Source organism: Tasmannia lanceolata, unplaced genomic scaffold (genome assembly GCF_043159265.1).
Source record: "Tasmannia lanceolata isolate RefF3 unplaced genomic scaffold, GAP_Taslan_0.1 ptg000054l, whole genome shotgun sequence".
Taxonomy (NCBI): Eukaryota; Viridiplantae; Streptophyta; class Magnoliopsida; order Canellales; family Winteraceae; genus Tasmannia; species Tasmannia lanceolata.
Window position 1 is genome coordinate 2,981,542 of NW_027518731.1, and position 19,303 is coordinate 3,000,844.

Sequence of the window (19,303 nt, forward strand, 5' to 3'; positions counted from 1 at the left end):
AGTCGGCGCATGGCTTATAGAGGTAAGGGATGGGTAGAAAAAGGTCAGAAATAATGCAAGAGAGATTTTGGGTAAGAATAATGAGGTTTGGGATTCCCAAGAACGTGGTTAGGGAAAAAATCAAGAAAAATAAGAGAAAATTAGTAGAACATTAGATGACAAGTAATAAGAAGTAATCTACTTATCCCAATGTTTCACACCATGAGTTTCTTTGGGATCTCACCAAAGAAGAAGAAGAAGAAGAAGAACAAGAACAAGAAGCCTTTTCATATTTAGCCTTGGACAGAATTTACCGCCCAATTTGGGCTGCATTCCCAAACAACCCGACTCACCGACAGCACCTCGTGGTGCGACAGGGTCCGAGCACGACGGGGCTCTCACCCTCTCTGGCACCCCTTCCAGGGGACTTGGGCCCGGTCCGTTGCTGAGGACGTTTCTACAGACTACAATTCGAATGGCATGGGCATGTGATTCTCAAGTTGGGCTGATCCCGGTTCGCTCTCCGTTACTAGGGGAATCCTTGTAAGTTTCTTCTCCTCCGCTTATTGATATGCTTAAATTCAGCGGGTGGCCCCACCTGTCTTCCACACCCAACATAAAGTATTTATATCCAACAACTACAAACCCAAAGTACTAAACTACCCTCTTTAAGGACTTAAAGACTTGCTCCCACTTAAATTTTTTATAATACTTATGTGGGGCCTATTTAAAATACTAATAATTCAAATAACTAAAGCTCTTTTGATGGAAAAAATACCCTATTACCTAGGACGTAAAAGACTTATAAAAGGACTAATTTAAAACCCTATACTAAAAGAATACCCTAAAGAATTTAGGCCACGTTTGGATACCAACAAGATTTAGATTTGGATTTAGTTAATATTTTGAACTGGATTAGATCCTTAGATCCATTCAAAAAAAAAAAAAAAATAAAAAATTAGATCCTTAGAATTCCAAATCAGCTACGACGGTGCAAAAAAATCCGATTTTCAAATATTTTCTGCGAGATATTTTTTGGAAATCAATATTTGTGGCAACTTCCTTCACCATCGCTGCTCCTCGACGTTGCTCCGGCAGCAGCGAGACATCCCTCTCTCTCTCTGTCTCTCTCTCTCTCTTAAAACATGATCATGAAGACGATTGATGTGTTTTGTATCCAAAACTCAAATCCAAATCAAAATACAAATGCACGAGGTATCCAAACGAGCCCTTATGGAATTCAAAAAGGGCTTGTGTGACATCTGAATCATCTCTGAAAAATATATGTAGGTCAACCGGCTATTTGGAATATGTTTTTAACATCAATGGATGATCTTTGCCGTCAGATTATCGATCTGGGTTGTCTGAATCAAATAAGCTAGTTGTCCATCCAGATCGAAGATCGAAGTCATCTGCCCGCTGTTACACTCAGAATCCTGAGTCTGGATTCGTATCATGGAGTGGTTATTATTTAATAGAAATGGCTCTATTTTTTGTTTATCTAATTGGGCTCGTTTTATATTCCGGACACGTGGGGCATATTAGGCATGTAGGACCTCACCAAATAGATGTCCCCACCGTGGATTGCCTTTGGCTGCAAGGTATTAAAAAACAAGTGGGTGGCAATGCCAGCTACCATATTATATATGTTTATGTTTATATATCATTTGAGGAAACAGTTCCTGCGCTCGAGCCAGATAAGCTTATCTACGCTCGAGTGCAGGAAACATGGTGGGCCCACATTTTTTGGGTGATTCTAAGCATTCATCTGAAAGGCCCCATCATGTATGGGGTGTGTACCAAAAATCAGCTCCATTGGATCAACCTAACCCTTCCATTTGTGGGGTGAAAAAATGGGCAGATTTGTGGACAAACAGTATATGTCCATTTTCTCACCCACAAATGGACACCCTAAGATGATCCAATGGAGCTGAATTTTGGTATACACCCCATCCATGATGGGGCCTTTCAAATGAATGCTTAGGATCACCCAAAAAATGTGGGCCCACCCTTGTTCCTGCACTCGAACGCAGATAAGCTTATCTGAGCTCAAGCGCAGGAACTGTTTACTCATATTATTTTTACTTTTGGGCTTTTTTTTTTCTTTGTCAATATTGATCAACCTTGTAGTTTTATGCCGTTTATGTGCTTTTTATTATTCATTGATTGGTGTTGATTAATTTGGATGATCATGTACCACTTCTACTCAATTTTTTTGCTACCGTTTGTTCAATGTCATGTCTTCTCTTCATTGGAAATATAGGATACCTAGAGATGTCTATTTTATGATCATGTCCTAACTTTTGTATTTATGATTCATTTTGTTCTTTGGATTATGAAACCTCTCTATCTTGGTTGTTTTATGTTCCTTTTTGTAGTAACTTTTCTATGTGAATAACAGCTTTCTTCTGTCACTGAAGAAAGAGATAGACTACGGAATGATTCGATTGGATGGAAGAAGCAGAAGAGTGGGGAAGTAGAAAGTGGAAGGACAAATGAATCCCTTGTAATGGTCAAACAACTCTCTTTTGTTGTTACTTATTTATCGATTGTGTAGTATATCACGTTCTCTTTTTTCCCCTGGTTTCGAAAAATGCAGGAGCTCGAGTCATCCCTTGCTGAAAGGGAAGCCACAATTGGAGATCTGGAAAGAAATTTACATGAACAAAGGGGAATCATTAATGGTCAACGAGAGGAATTGAAGTTGCTGCATGAAAAACTGAATAATGAAGCAAGAAGAATAAAGTCTTTGGAGCGGGAGGGCGATCGACTTCGTTCTGAGATTTCTTTATTGGAGTCTAAGGTGTGGCTTGGAAAGCTCGATACTCTTATTAATACTAACTTGTTGGTTGTGGTTAGATGTGTTAAGCTTTTCAATTTTCTTGTATCACCATTCCCTTTTCCTGTGGGCTGAACGTATTATTTGTGCCACTAAAGATTGCTAGTGATATGTGCTCTTTCAGTGTCTCCTTTATGCGCCATGCATGTTTACATGTAGTTCGTAGCTAGGGACAGAGATGATGGGGAATATTTGTAATATACTGTAATGGTGTTGAAATGCTATCATCATTCTGGATTTAAGAATGGATGGCTAAATCTGTAAACAAAATCCCCTTTCTAGGATAGGTGAAACTCCTTATGATGGGGAAAATCCTTACTGGTCATTTCTACAGCCACATAAACCTGTTGGTAATCATATATTATTAATGTTGCATTTTCTGTTTATGCATTAGTATTGCATTTTATGCAGCGAGGTCTTGAGTAGTTTTTTTTATGGAGGCTTTGTTTAAATTGATATAATAATAATATGGGTTTTTGGCTCTATGTTATGTACATAGGTATACTTTTCATTTTTAATAAATGTCATTTAAGTGAACAAAAGGAGGAGCTGACCATACAGCCCCAAATCATTCTCACGAAAACTGGATCTATCTGTCTTCACCTAGACAGACTGTCTCCTTGTGTGTTGGCGAAGTGTGCCTCTACGTTTGTGCCATCTTTGTTTTGGAATAGGAGTGCAACTCGGGTCGATTTTTGGGGAATTTTGGTTGACCCTACCTGACCCAAATTTCACCCCTATATTTGATCTTTAAGTGTATAAAGGGAATTTTTTATTGTTCTTGTATTTTCCCTGTACGTATGTATGGAAAGGATTTTATGCTATTTGTTTTTATCTCTGTAAATAGTTGATGTTTCCCCCCATTTTTTGTGGTAACAATAGTTATTTGTCATTCTTCCAAGTTTGTGTAACCCTTGGCAGAAATGCATGATTGATTTTATATTATAGGGAAATAATGACCATTTCTCAACATTAGGTTTTAGGTGGACATTTGGATACACTGTTTTTTTCCCAGTGAAAGAGTATCCCATGAAATAATTACTTTACATGGTTTGAGTATCACATTTTGTGTGAAATACATATTCATGGGTGCTGAATCTGACATTAAATCAATGGAAATGTTATCTACTTGTGAATGATAGTAGACTTTGTATTTTATGTACCTAAAAAATATTTGGCTTAAATTAGGATAGATTTTACGACTGTGATCAACATTCTTCAGTGTTAGTATCTTCTTCTGATTATAAGCATGCCAACTATTTTCATGCCTTTCAACATTCATCATATGTTTTTTCCACAGTTGGGTCACGGTGATTATTCTGCCGCAAGCACGAAGGTCTTGCGAATGGTGAACACCTTGGCTGTTGATAATGAGGCAAAACATACTATAGAGGCATTACAAACTGAGTTGCAGAGAACACGGGCAAAGCTACAAGCTGTCGAAGATTTGAAAGGACAGTCAGGTATTATTGACGTCTTAGAGTTTTTGGGGAAAGGAGCATTATATTAATTTTCTTTTACATTTTGGGAAAGGAGCTCTTGCGTTATAGTTAGTTTGATCAATTTCTTGCCTTATATTTGGATTATATCCATGACCGTTGCTTCGGAGAAGATGGCCTATGTAAATAGCTATCTTAATTTGAAATTAGCAATTTCTTTAACATTTATTGCTTAGATAATTTAGTAGTCTTAACCACGTATCAGTTTGCCATTTTTTACCTTCCAGTTTTGTGATGTAAATGCTACAATTTTTCCTGATCTTTGCTGACAGGCAACAGCTTATTGGTTTAACGGTGTTTGGTTTGTTTAGTTTTGGGTGATTTGAATTCCTGATATTTTGTTCAGTTAATATGTTGACTCTCCAAAGTCATGAAAATAATAGTTTATGAATCGAAGGAAAATTACCATTTACTTTGTTGCTCCAAATTGAAACTCTAACTTCACTTAAGATATACAACCTAAGGATGAAGCTGAGACTCGAAATAGGCCTTTACCATGATTCTGTCATGACATCATGCTGATGTCACAATGCCCCCCCTCCCTCCCCCCTCTCTTTCTCACTCTTCCCAAACATGTGGTCTGATTGCAAAGAGGAGATAAAAGATGCATCATTCTAATTTATCTAGGGAATTATTACATATTTTATTTTTGATACATTTTGGATGGATTTCTAAATATGTGAGGGTTCGTAGGTTGGTTTTCTATGCGTCATGTTTTCTCTTACGTAATTAGAATATCAACTATTCTCTGAAATATGAACTGATGTTTTCTCTTATGTTAAATTGGAACTTTTTAGTTGGAGTTTTGGGTTTCATATATACACGAAAACCTATGTAAAGAAGAAACCTACGATTTGTATTTTCTACTTTCCAAAGATAGTAGTGTTTCATATATACACAAAAAAATCTATGTAAAGAAGACACTATTGATTCGTATTTTCTGCTTTCCAATGAAGTTAATGTGATTTTCTTTATAGTCATTGTTTCTCTTAGTTGTTCCATTTGCTACTTGATTTTTTCTAGATTTTTTGAATTTCGTACGTGCAATGCGTCAATCTGAGATGCCAAACTTGTTCATAGTTAGTGCAATCTCACACACAACCTAGATCCTTGTGATCATATCCTTTGATCTTCGACTCTATATTAGGAGTATGCATGGTGTTCAATGCTTACTATTTCTCTAGCAAAGTGACAATCCTTTGACAGCTCGAAGGGTATAACCGCAACCTTTATATCATGTAAACATTTCTGTCTGATGGATTTTTTCATGTATCTTTTGGCAGATGCTGGAAACTTGGTAGATTCTCAAATACCTGAAAAACTTGCACAGCTCAAGGCGCAGATTGCAACACTGGAGAAACGTGAAGAAAGGTGACTGGTAGTTGATTATCTTCATAAATATAGCTCTTATGACAGGGTTTTTTCCATCTTTTTTTAATTTCTTCTAAAGGTTCTGCATGTTTACATGGACCAGATACAAAACAGTTTTCGCAGAGAAAATCTCAGTTTTCAGAAGGGCTTGTTGCTCACTTTTTGGTTACAAGGTACCATCTTTATTATTTTAGGTTGTGCAACTATTCTTCTATGTTTCTTACACATTCCTCATGCTGTTGTGGAGGAAGTGTACAATTCAGTCTTTGAAAACCATCAGTATGCTTTTCTGACAATTTTTTCCCAGATAAGCTAGTATTGTACTTATCTTTGTTACAATGTTTTTGTGTCTCCCTCTTTTATTCTAGATGCACTGTCAGTGATATCCGAGTTGTATTAATAATTTCCTCCAATGTACACAGAAACCATATTGGCCTAAATAAAAAAAAAGTTGGACATACCTTTGATACACTTGCCCTTGATACATTTAGTCTTTTGATTAAAGAGCTTGGTACTGTGTTCACTTTATGCTTCCATTTGTTTCGTGTGCTTCACTAAAAAACAAGGTCCCAATGTGTATTAGTGATACGCCCGTGAATCGGGTGATATGGATTCTTATGGTCGTAGAAACAGAGAGGTGCACAATGTTCAACCATATATATCTGTTTACTGACGGGATTCATCACTACTTTAGTGGCTTGGCCAGTTACTTGAGATTCGCGATTGCTCCATTTCCTGATGTTAGCAATGTACAGCGGTCAAATAGGATCATTTTCTTCTCGAGACCTTTTACTTTTTATCATCATGTGGGAGTTAGAATTAATTCTTGTTTACCTACTTTTATCCATGTGGGGAGGTAAGAAATGTCTGTACTTAGCTACAAAGTTCATTTTGTACACTGCGGGGGCGCGGGGGGGGGGGGGGGGGGGGGGGAGGGTGGGTGTTGGTTCTATTTTTCTCTTAATGGGAGTTCCAGCTATGGGTTTATACGGTTCCAATGAACCAACATTAAATTTTGAAACATCAGAAGGCTATGGCCTTAAAGTTTTCGTTATATCCCTGAGGATATTTCTCTTTCTAACAACACAATCTCGAGTACCCCTATTGTGATCCCCGATACAGGAGTAAAAATAGGGACAAGCATCCCTATAAGGCCATAGCCTTCTTTTAAAGATTCCGATCTGGAAAAAGAATTGATAGCTTGTACTTCTGTAGTATCAATTATCATTTCAACGATCAACTTCTCCCATAATGATATCTATACTACCTAGTATCGTCATGTTCCCTAGATACATACGTCATGGTATTTCACAGTTCAATCAATTTGAAAAAGACCTAAAGTTAGAGATTTATCAAACCCCCTTCGCCGGATTAGATTATTACCAATGTAATCATAAAAAGAGATTTTTTTTGGGAATTTTAGACCAAGCTTCTGATAAACTCAGATTTTCGGCTAGCCCGGCGCCAACTCTTCGATATATTTCTTGCTGGAAGTATCCTTGATTCCACTGATAACAAGTGGGACCAAATAATTCGATGGGAGTTGAAAAAATTCTTTCTTTCTGGCCGGTAGGGGGCCTTCCGCATGAAAGCGAAAGGAAGCGACCGACCAAGAAATAAGAAATGCAAAAAGAGAAAGGGAATGGTTAGTGAATCCGAACATGAGTGGGATCGAGGAAGATAGGGCGTTTGGCTTCGAGGTTATGCAACACTTGTTCCACTTTTGGAAGACCTTGCGTTATATCACCCGATCTCGATTTTTCATATATAAATGTAACTAATGTATCCCCTTCGTAAAGGATTTCTCTATAATGGTCATGAACGGTTGCCCCTGGGGTGGCCAAATGAGGCTTAGCTGATCTTATGACTAAGGAGTCAACATGAACAATTAGAACTTGACCAGATAAAATCTGTGGTCCGTATCTTTTATTTTTAATGACTTTTGGCATATTTATTTCAACTAAAAATTTTACTTCGATTTTGAACATGATTTATTATATTTATACTGTGCTCGTGATTGTATTGGTCAACTGTCTGTTTGCTTGTCTGTCTTTATAATATTTTAAGCAAAAGTGTTGAAATAATTATTTTAATTAAATAAAATTATTTTAAAAATAAAAAACCATGTAAAATTGCAAAAGAGTAAATAAAGATGGTAAAATGAGAGAGTGGTCACCGATAGTTGTACTCTCCGTTCAATAGAATCTGCTCCCATAGATAACCAGTAGATTCGATGCGGATTACACTAATCTGAAGAGCTCCTATCGAATTAAGAACTGAAACCATGAAGTTCATGGCAGCTAACAGAGTAATAATTAGGCCAAAACAGTAATTGTTGATAACCAACATCACAGGACATCCACCCAATTCATTGACAGCATTCACACATTTGGTTTTTTTTGTGTTTATAAATGACATTAAGTAATATTATAATCTGAACTAGCAGAAAAATTAAATCCAATGCAGAATCATCTCTAACTACTACAAAACAGGGATATCAGGCCAAGCCCTTATGGCCCAAAAATAGCAATGCAAGATGCAACAATTATCACAAAACAAAAAAAAAGACTTTTGAATTGCAAACGGATTTCTCACAGAAATATTTTGCTTTTAGCGCATTAACCATAATGAATGTTGTGAATTTCTATTAAGAAAATGATACTTTTCTGGGAAAGTATTTGAAAGTGTACTTTTAGGAAGGGAAACATTTTGGAGGCAAAAAGAGTCTTATTTGTGTGATGTAAGACCAAGGTTTCAAAAATTGATATTGGCCAACATATCTATGGAAGGCCAAAAAGATACATAGTAACCTTATCCGTGATAAGCTCGTGAATGCTATCCAACGTGACCTGTTTGCTGTTGCCGCATCCTCCAGGCTGAGGTCAACCTGTCCTGTCGTGGAGCGTTGGCCCTGTTAGCTATAACCTAGAAATGTGTGATCGTGTACAGGACAGCTCTACGGACTCTGGAACAACAGACCTAATTAGAGTCTAAGATAACCCTAGATGAGAAAACTGAAACTTAGCTAAGACACAATAGAAATGTCAACTGGCTTACCTAGACAGATCCTATGGTCAACAACCACTATACTTGTAACCAAGGTTTTAAATTTCGACCGAAATCCGAAATTTCCGATTTCGGTCAATTCTGACCGAAATCGAAATTTTAATATCCGAAACCATACTTTATTTCGATTGAAAATTTGAAATTTCGACCTTTTTCCGGAAATTCCGGACTGAAATTTAAGGAAAATCACCAAAAAATCCTGGATTTATTCATTATTTAATATTTTCTGAAATTCCGGTAATTTCGGCTGAAATTTCGTACGGGATAAAATAGTATTTTTTTATTTCGTTGGATTTCGGCTGAAAATTTGAAATTTCGCCTGAAATTTTGGTTTCGGTGGGGAGCGAAACGCATTCCGAAACCGAAATTTGAAACCTTGCTTGTAACTCAACTACTACCTAGGAGGCTAGGACACACTAACAAAGAAAAATAAACAACCTAAACCCTAAATGAAAACCTATCGAACGCCGAGATGGCATAGAGGTCTGGACGCAACTAGGACTCTGTACGCTGGGCTCTGATACCACTTTGATGCAAACCGAGGTGGTTCACTTTGTGAACCCGGAGAAGGACTGTGATACCACTGTAGCAGCCAAGGCTATAAGGACTGTCAAGAGACTTATTTTGGAGGGAAAACCGTGAGGTGGGGAAGAAAAAAACACAGAAAGGAAGATGAGAGAGAAGGAAAAGGAAAGAGGAAGAGCGAAGGAGAAGGAAAGAAAGAAAAGGAGAGAGAAGAGAAACGATGAAAGAAAAAAGGGATAGGTAGGAGAGAAGAGGGAGGGAGATGATTTTTTTTTTCTTTGGCAATTGCATCAAATGCAGGGGTGGCGGTGTCATGCAATCAAAACTTGTGTTTTCTCTTCCCTACTGCCTCCTTTTATACTATTTAATGGGACTAAAGGCGCGGCGCAGGGGTTAAAACTCCATGGAACTAAACCACTTAAGGCCATTTAAGTCATTAAGTAATGACGTAGGTGCCCTTAAAGGTCTAAGAAACAAAACAACTCGAGGGAAATTTGGACTATATAGGTGATGAGGTGTGTGGGAGGTGTTATGGGCCAAAGATGATGTGATCAACCCTCACATCTAGGCTCTAAAAATAATAACATACTAAAATAGTGTGCTGAAAATAATAACACACTAGAAAGCCTCCTAAATGGTTAGCAGCATCGGGGGAAGGCCGGATCACATCAGAGAGTGTATCACTCCCTTGCCTATTTGCTCCTTTGTCAAGTTTTTCTTTTACTACTTCGAGCAAAAGTGTATAAAAAAATTATTTTAACTAATGACATTCAAATAAACAATAAAAATACGTAAAACCTTAACATACTTGCATAATTATCTAATAATTAAATACTTATAAGTTCCACCTAGCACAAGAACTGTACAACACAAGTTATATTGCAGTAGCAGTATAATATATACTACATATGGTAGTTCATGAATTGATGACATTCAAATAAACATTAAAAATACGTAAAACACTAACATACTTGCATAATTAATTAATAATTAAATACTTATAAGTTCCACCTAGCACAAGAACTGTACAACACAAGTTATATTGCAATAGCAGTATAATATATACTACATATGGTAGTTCATGAATTGAAGATAAATATTCAGATTCCGAAGAACTATTCTATACCATAGACTGTAGTTACTTACCTCGAATCATCATTAACAAAGGGAGTTGGGGATGGGGGTGGCTGATAATTGCCCTGATCATCTGTACTCATAACCTCAAGGAGGTTCGAGTTGATGAGAGAGAAAGTAGTATTATGCCCGATCACCAGGAGGATCAATTTTTCCAACTTGTTGATTAGGTTAAGGATCATGTCCATAGCTCTGATAGCCGTCATATTTATACTCTCCATATGCATAATAAAAAATCACTGATTGTCTGCCACCTCTGTGTTCATTGCTGTCACCCGACCCTCATCATCATCATCATTTTTGTGAGAGATGTAATGCTACCGGTCCCAGGATCTACTTTCCTTCATCATAATCCTCAACATGTTGTAAATAGTTGTAGAAACGTCCACATCATAACCAAAACAATGTGGATGTGGCAAACTATTAAGTGGAGTTGCAGTAAGGGGAGAAATACTACTAATTTGGGCCACTTCTGCTGCTTGTGCTTTCACATCTTGTATTGCAAGCATCAGTCTTTCCCTCTTATTTGATCCATAAAATATGTAATGTAGGTCTATTGGTCATAGTTGCCATTATTTCGTGGGCGTCTCTTCAAGTATCTGACTTCAACCTCGTGTTGTAGTGCACATCAATTTCTTCAACACCAGAGAGCTTAATTATAACTTAATAATATACCTAAATAACATAATTATAGACATATTTAAGTAAATTTTAGCCTAAAAACATAACTTAATTATATATCTATTATAATAATATATCTATAATTGCCATTCAAAAAAATAATATATTTATTATATCGCAAGGCAAAACAACATATATTTTAAGTAACTTTAGTCTATCACTTGGCCTAATATACCAAAAATTACTTAGGCTACTGATATTGGCAGTAACATCTCTTGATTATTGCACTAACTCATCGTGTCTGCTATTATTTAATGAGCTGTCAATAGCTATTACAATTCCCAAAAAGCTCTAGAACTCCAATTAAATAAAATAGAAGACAAGGTGAGTTGGTGCAATTATTAAAACATGGTAGTGTCAACATCAATAGCCATTACTTTATATATAAATGTTATGTTAGGACATGATATTTCCACCTTTTTTCTTAGCATTTTCATTCCCTTTTGTTTGACTTCTCCTGCAAATAAAGTTATTTTCACGAAAAGACAAACAATCAGAGGACATAAAGCCATTTTTAGGAAAAGACAAACAAGAGGGGGTGGAGTTGCTTGAAAAGTGGGTGGAAATATCATTTCCCTTGATATATTATTTTAAAAATAAATTAATTGTACCAAAATAGCATGTGTTAATTATACCCAAGTAGCATGAGGTACCTAAATAACATAAGTCCTTGTCTGTGGTGCTGTTATTTCCATTTCTCGATACATTGCTCTGTTTTTATGGTGGTTATGCTTGTCTTGTTAATTTACTTTATGGTCATTGTTTGTTGATTCAATGTGCTTAGGCCGTTCTAGTTATTAGTTTGAGTCCCTATTCAATCTTTTGCGCTAGTTGGCTTCCAATTTTCATTTTCTCAATCTTGTCATTTTATTTCTATCTTAATGCCTGTTCCACTTCTTTGTCAGATTGTGATGGATGATCACCAGCGCCCTAACGGGATCCCAGTGACACAATTTACTCTCCAATCTATTTATGCCCAAACTGATGATGAGAAGCTCGAATTCGAATATGAATCAGGGAACATGAATATTTTGGTAACTGACCTTTCAGTTGAATTATGGTATGGTGATTATACTTGGAATTTAACTAAACTGGGTTTAAATCCTAAAATTATGTTCTTTTTTCCTAACAGGCAAATGAATATACCTCTCAGCCTGAGTTATCCCGTCAGGTATCTGCAAACCATCTATTTTCTTTTCTATGAAGATAATTATTACTGTATTTAGTTTTCAATGCAGATAAATTCATGCACTCATGCATACATTTAGATACATATTTAAGAATTAAGATTGTCTAAGACATTTGGGGCACAATTTTGCAGGTTGAGATATTCATACGGAAAATGAGCTCTATTCCTGCATTTACAGCCAACTTAACAGTTGAGTCTTTCAACAGGCGAACCTTAAGCTGAAATCCAAGTATGAAATTCACGAAAGAAATATGTAATCCACAGTATGTTCATTAATTTATTTCCATGTCTTTTCTACTGAAAATAAATTATGCGATTCAGTGTCTCAAGGTTTCTTTATTTCTTTCCCTTTTCACCTATTTCTTGAAGGATTGGCCTGACATTTTAAACTATAGTTTCAGGCTCTGTGAAATGCCTGTGCTATGATCCTATTCTTTTGGTGAGAATGATGGCTCAGACACAAGTTTCTCACTGCATTGGCACGAGGCACAACCCCTCTTGTTGTTTGTTTCACCGAAAAAGAATAGCTTTGTGTGTTCTGCGTGGTAAGTTCTTCATACCTCTGGTCATGTTGATATGTTTTGGAATTCTTTGTGTTTAATGAAAATTCAAGGGTACATTAAATGTGTCATAAGCATGCCATGTATTGGTACTTGTATAAGTCCTTGATTTTTTGAGATTATGAATATTTTGTAGTGATAATCGATGCATCTGTGATTAAAATTACAATCGATCTCTTCCAAGAATCACATCTCTCTCTCTCTCTCTCTCTCTCTCTCTCTCTCTCTATATATATATATATATATATATATATATATATATATATATATAGAGAGAGAGAGAGAGAGAGAGAGAGAGAGAGAGGGTTCCTGCGCTCGAGTGCTGGAAACTGTGTGTGTGCGCGTGTTTGGGGGAGGGGGGGGTTGATCCAAACCATTCATTTGCAAGGCTCCATCATGGATGGGGGGCCTACCACAAATCAGCTCCATTGGACCATAGGGTGTCCATTTGTGGGGCGAAAAATGGATAGATACTGTTTGTCCACAAATCTGTCCATTTCTGGCCCCACAAATAGACACCCTAAGGTGATCCAATGGAGCTATATATCTATATGGGAATTTGATATTTGAAAGGACTCAGAAAACCAATTTTTCCATCCTTTTGAGTGAACTGTTGTCTATCCTGATTTTGCTAATGGGCACAGAATTTCACAATTTCTTGCATCAATTGCACTGTATTTCTATTGCCTTGGTTACTCATGAATATGTTTTCATGCAATGCATGTATGTGCATAGGAAGAAAACACGAGGAGACGGGAAAAAAATTATTATTGTTGGTTTAATTCCTGAATTTTTTAATAAAGAGGGAGAGAGTTATAGTTTCTTTTATTAAATGTCAGCATGTTTCTAGTCTAGTGGTTTTTTCTTACATACATACATCTCTGTGCATCGTTGTTACTTGGATTTCTTTGGACAGTTGTCGGATTCTTACTTCATTGGTCTAATGAAACACTTCTAGGTTTCTTTGCCTTTTTTTTTTGTTGAATACTGAGACAAATTTACCATTTTGATTAGTTAATTCTCACAAATAGCCATGTTTGGCAACCTAGAAAAAAGCTCTAAAAGCGCTAAAATATCTTAAAGAGCGGGGAAGTGTGGAGAGCAGGAAAAGCTCTAAAAAATTGAAAAAAAAAAACTTACATAGCAGACACCCTACCAAGAATTTGTAGTTGGCATGTTTTTAGAAATTTCTTATGCTCACTCCACTCCACTCCCTCTAACTTTGTCCCTATCCCTCTGTTTCCTTCTCACACGATTGGATCCACCGATATTCCGTGGGGGGTAATTTTTCGTGGTTGCTAAACACGGCCCTCACTTCTTCCCTTTGGGGGACATGTATGTGAAATCAAGACCGTTGATATTGTAGGGCGACCCATATGAGCTTGGTCCCTCCCAAACAGAAATTCTAGCATAATCTAATCAAGGTGTTCCCAACAGCATTTGGCTGGACTTAATACTTTCTGTTTGGATCAACGGCTCTGTTCATGTTCACAAGGCTGAAGTGGGGCTCAATAAGCGTCACCACCTTTCTGTTTAGCATTTTCCTTTCTAAGCTTCTCAATATAATCATTTTCCTCATATTGTACATTATAACCGTTAGATTTATTGAAATATATTATTGATTCCAAGAATTCTTGGTAGGGCAAGACAGCAACTTCTGAAAAGAAGAAGAAGATGACGGCCATGTTTGGCAGGCATGAAAGGTTTTTCCTTGGAATACTAGTTATCAAGTGGTGGTGAGAGAGGGGCAAGAAAGGTGGGAGAGGGAGTGAATTGAGAAAGCATGACTGAGGAGCGTGTGAGAAGTGGGTGAAAAACAGGGAAAAGAAAAACTGGAATCAAAATAAAGTTTTTCTTTTCCTTATTTTCAGCCCCTTTGCATCATCTCTTCACTCGTGTCCTCTCAATTCTCTCCGTCTCCTACTCTACCTAGGCTTCTCTCAACACTTTAAGCTAATATTCCATGACATGGCTTCTAAACATGGCCCAAATGTATTTTTTTTTGTCCTAGGAATCTAACAAGTCCTTTAAATTGAAATTTTCATAAAATTTTGAAGACGGGCTACGGGCATCCAATGTACTACACGAAGATAAGAATACTGAGTGTTGCTTCACTTTATACATGGCACAATGACACTTAAAAACATTTGTATGCAGTTACATACATAAACACACACATGACACATGCATATAGTAGGAACACAATAAAGGTGACGTGGAGGGCTATATAAGCGCCATCTGTTGCACATTGATTGGATAACAGTCGTTGGGCCCTCCTAAGAAAGCTCTCTGAGCAAGTATTACATTTGCAGCTTGTGTTGGGTGGTAGGCATCCCAAAAGATGTATTGATTCCTGTTTGGACAAGGGGTTGAGAAGGGAAGGCATGTGATCTGCCCTTGATTTCTCCCGACCCCACAACACCCTCGATCGCTGACGTTAAATCCTGCCACATCAGCACCAAATCTAGATCACAAATTTAAAAGTCTTTTTATTTGTTTTAAGGGATTTTTACCCCTAAAAATCATGATTTTCTTAATAGTCCCAAAATACTACTAATGCTAATATTACATTGGATAATGCTTACAAGAAAGTCACTTTTATGCTCCTTCCTAAACGACACTTATTGGGCCTCACTCGCAATCAGATCAGTTGATCTGAACGGCAATCATGGGTCTGGCCAAATGCCCTTGAGAATACCTTGATCGGATGATTCTAGACCCTTGATTTATCAGGCCTTAATCGAGCCTCGTTTAAGATTCCATCAAGAAAAGATAAACTGTTGATTTTTTTTAACATGATCAATGGTTTGATCTGATAGACATGCTCCCATATGCCCCTTTAAAGGCCAAAAAATTGTCTTTTACCACTGATTGTAAAAGTAACTTTCTACATAGTAGAGTTCTCATATGCATAGACACCTTTTCTGAAAAAAAAAAAAAAGCCCTTTAATTAACTTTAAACCATGATATTTTCCCCAATTTTGTTGTCTTTTTTGTGTTATTATGAAAACTTTAATCATTCTGAATACGAAAACAGTAAGAGTAAATATTTTTGGCAAAAAAATCATATTTTTTGAACTGAATGAAGGGTATTTTCCTCAACAACATTTGGTTTATTAAATTTTAGAACTATTTCCCAAAAAATTAAACCTTTTGATAATTTCTTAATTTTCAGTAACTACGGCCATGTTTGGCAACCATGAAACAATATTCCATGGAATATTTGTTGGGCTAGTAGTGACTTGTTGGAGGGTGGGAGTAAGGTGAGCTCAAAAAGATCCTAAAAACCAGGAAAACAAAAAATCAATTATAAATTTCTGGAATATTTTTTCACTAGTTTCTGGGGATTTTTTTATGCTCTCTCCACTCTTCCCTAATCACACAACTGGGCTCTTCCATAGAATAATTTTTCATGGTTGCCAAACATGGCCTAAGTCACTAGATTTTTTGGTACCAAGATCCAGGGGCAAAATTGTCATTTTCTGAAAGGTGAATCCCCAATCTTACTGTAAGATCTGATTACGACTCACCATAAGCAGTAGGGTTATTCAGTATGTCTCCAACGACCCCATATGTGTTGCCATAGACGAAGATCGAGCCCGGATGGTTGCCATTCAGCTGGTCGACGAGTGATCTGAGCCCTACGTTGTATGGTCCCACGATCTGGTTCACATAATCAACGCACCGCCCAGGTGGGGCCTGGCCTGTTGCTAATTGGTTGGGGATGCAACCCAGTGGGCCCACCCCTGCCAGGAAAAACTTCCTTAGCCCTACACTGTAAAGTGCCTGTAAGAGGGATAGATGCAGTGTTAGATGTACATAAAAGAGTTTTGTGATTAGCTCTCTGTCTTTCTGGTCACTAATATGATGTCCAAATGATTAATTAGATAAAAGTAGGGTTTTGCTGACATGCGCCATGTGTACTATCTTCAGAGCTTTGAGATTAGGTTAATTTCTTACGTACTAATATGACGTCCAAAAGATTAACCAGGTAAAACTAGGGTTTTGGTAACATGTGCAATGCATGTGTGTGATCTATTGCACTCTCCTTCAGAGTTTTGAGATTAGATTAATTTCTTACTAATATGATGTCCAAAAGATTAATTAGGCAACACTAAAAAATTAACTAGGCAAAATTAGGGTTTTGCTAACATGCTCCATGTGTGTATAATCTATTGCCTCCCCTTCGAGTTTTGAGATTAATTAGGTTAATTTCTTACTGATATGATGTCCAAAAGATTAACCATGTAAAACCAGGGTTTTGCTAACATGCGCAATGTGTGTATGATCTATTGCACTCTCCTTCAAGTTTTGAGATCACCCACCCCTTCAGAGTTTTGAGTATAGGTCTTTTACTAATATGATGTCCAAAAGATTAACTAGATAAAACTGTGGCTTTGCTAAAATGCACCATGTGTATGATCTATTGCCCACCCCTTCTGGCAAGGACTTCTTTGGTCATACATGTGAAGTTTCTGAGAAAGACTAAACTGTGGTTTTGCTAAAAATGCACCATGCATGCATGTATGTTGATTGCATGTGTGTAGTTAGAAAATATGGTAGATATGGAATTTTACCAGTAACTGTCTAGTGTAATGGTTGAGGAGAAGGTTAGCATAGTCCTGAGGGCTGTATTGTTGGCTTGAAGAGTATAAGGAAGGCAAAAGGTAGTTGTTGATGTAGTCATTGCTCCCAAAGACCAATACAGCAATCGACTTTGCAAGGAACTGATTTAGGTTCCTTTGACCCATCTGATTTCTCAAGTCATTTAAGTTGTTTTCGAAATTAAGAACCTGTTGATTTAGGTTGAAACGATCTCCCTGCCAGTGAATCAAATAGAAGATTAGATGTCACATAAATTCTTAAATAATCACGACTATAGAAGTCATTTAGGGGCATTTTCATCAAAATAGATTGGTGTAGTGTTTAGGGACTCGAAAGAAATATTTTTTGAAATGTCAAATTATTTGGCTGTTTCATCATTTTTTATCACTGATTGGGAAATACTTTTCAGATGAGGGATTTATAGGAAGAAATACATAGTGTTGGCCTGTCTCATCAAGGATCCCTCCAGCTGCTGAAGCATAATTCACTCCACCAAGTATTTTTGTTCCATTACTGCTAGGATCTGCAAAGGCTGGAGGATAAGGAAGACCCAACATCTCACCTGAAGAATTCAAAGTTCTAACAGTGAAAATTACAGTATTTGTTAGTAAAAGGAAATATAAGTTATTAATTTTCAAAGATCACAAATATTTTGTTTCTTACTATTGAAATAATTTAATTAGGCCAAGAAACATGCAAAAAAATGGGAGAAAGTAAAGAAAAGGGAGTGAGGGAATATGCATTTCAGAATTAAATTTACTAAAACTTGATGAATATGGCTAATGAGATGAGCTGAAAAATAAAGAGGTCTGATCTACTAAGACAAGATCATTGCCACATAAAAACTTACATAACAAATCCGAAATTGTTCTTGCATTGCTGAATCTCCCAGTGGGCCCTTGATAGAAATCAATCCCATAAGGAAAGTAATTAGACTTTACTAAGGAGTTTAAGTAGTTATTATTTCCAACATCAACTACAGAGTCCCCAAACACAAACATGGCTGGAACTTGAGTTGATCTAACCACCATGATTGAGCATTGAAAGAACAGGAAAATGACGACAAGCCAACCGGAAAATCGAGCTGGTCCGGCGAGCCCATAGCTTGTTTTTTCCATTTTTTATTTAATCAAGAAAAACCTTGAAGTAGTTTTACATGGAAAAACATGTGATGTTGGGTTTTGATTATAAATATGGTGGATGTGAAAAAGCTGAAGCTTTTGAAACGGCTTTCATGTAAGCAAACCCATGAAATCCATTTTTTGTTTTGCTCCTTTTCCTTATTTTCTTGCAGGTTTTGGGCGGTTTTGTTACACTATTTTTCATTTTGTGGGTATGTCTTTTTCCTTTGTGCAAAACTGGCTTGGCTCTTTTAGTACTTATTTGTATCATATAGGGCATAACCCATGAGATATATGAGAACATGTGAAACTTTTTTTCATGGGAAGTATATTTCCACCACTTTTCCAGCCCCTTATATTTGTCACCTCATAAAAATGACGTACCCCGTTTTTGTCTTTTCTAGAAAATGATGTCTTTTTTCAGAAAGGCAAAAGAAAATGGGGTGGTAATGTTGGGAAAGTGGGTGGAAATATCATTTCATTAAATTATATGAATACATAATAGCCCTTGAGTGCTAGTTTGTTTCTCTTTTTAGGTCCTATTTCATGTTGAAACTTGCAACTCAGGTTTCTAAAATAGAAAGAGCAAATCAATTATATTATTAGATTGGTTGAAACAAGCTAGGCAAACATTCTTCCATAATACATGAAAGACAAAGGTAGAAGCTTTCTTTTTCAACAGAAAAAGCAAAAGAGGAGGCCCAAAACCATTTGAGCTGAGGTTAGAGATGGAC

At 36.8% G+C, this 19,303-nt stretch overlaps 2 protein-coding genes across 6 annotated transcripts in view; one reads left to right on the forward strand and one right to left on the reverse strand.

Moving 5' to 3' along the window:
• Positions 1-13,016, forward strand: part of MAD1 (mitotic checkpoint family protein) — a 38,636-nt gene extending 25,620 nt beyond the window's left edge. For 3 of the 5 annotated variants that reach the window (XM_077375685.1, XM_077375684.1, XM_077375681.1), the window contains exons 9-17: positions 2,381-2,485; positions 2,579-2,782; positions 4,119-4,281; positions 5,601-5,688; positions 5,792-5,861; positions 12,000-12,128; positions 12,227-12,265; positions 12,416-12,546; positions 12,679-13,016. In XM_077375685.1, coding sequence (XP_077231800.1) covers positions 2,381-2,485; positions 2,579-2,782; positions 4,119-4,281; positions 5,601-5,688; positions 5,792-5,861; positions 12,000-12,128; positions 12,227-12,265; positions 12,416-12,505 — 888 coding nt within the window. In that variant the 3' untranslated portion in view covers positions 12,506-12,546; positions 12,679-13,016. The remainder of the gene's footprint in view (positions 1-2,380; positions 2,486-2,578; positions 2,783-4,118; positions 4,282-5,600; positions 5,689-5,791; positions 5,862-11,999; positions 12,129-12,226; positions 12,266-12,415; positions 12,547-12,678) is intronic. The other 2 variants (XM_077375683.1, XM_077375682.1) reach the window with 2 other exon arrangements.
• A 1,918-nt stretch (positions 13,017-14,934) lies between these two features.
• Positions 14,935-18,622, reverse strand: LOC143864861 (GDSL esterase/lipase At1g71250-like). Its single transcript, XM_077375725.1, has 5 exons — positions 18,299-18,622; positions 17,883-18,010; positions 17,421-17,663; positions 16,374-16,629; positions 14,935-15,287 (listed from the first exon to the last, which is right to left on the reverse strand). Exons 1-5 carry the CDS (start codon positions 18,564-18,566, stop codon positions 15,067-15,069), a joined length of 1,116 nt encoding a protein of 371 aa, XP_077231840.1. The 5' UTR covers positions 18,567-18,622; the 3' UTR covers positions 14,935-15,066.
• Between the last annotated feature and the right edge of the window lie 681 nt (positions 18,623-19,303).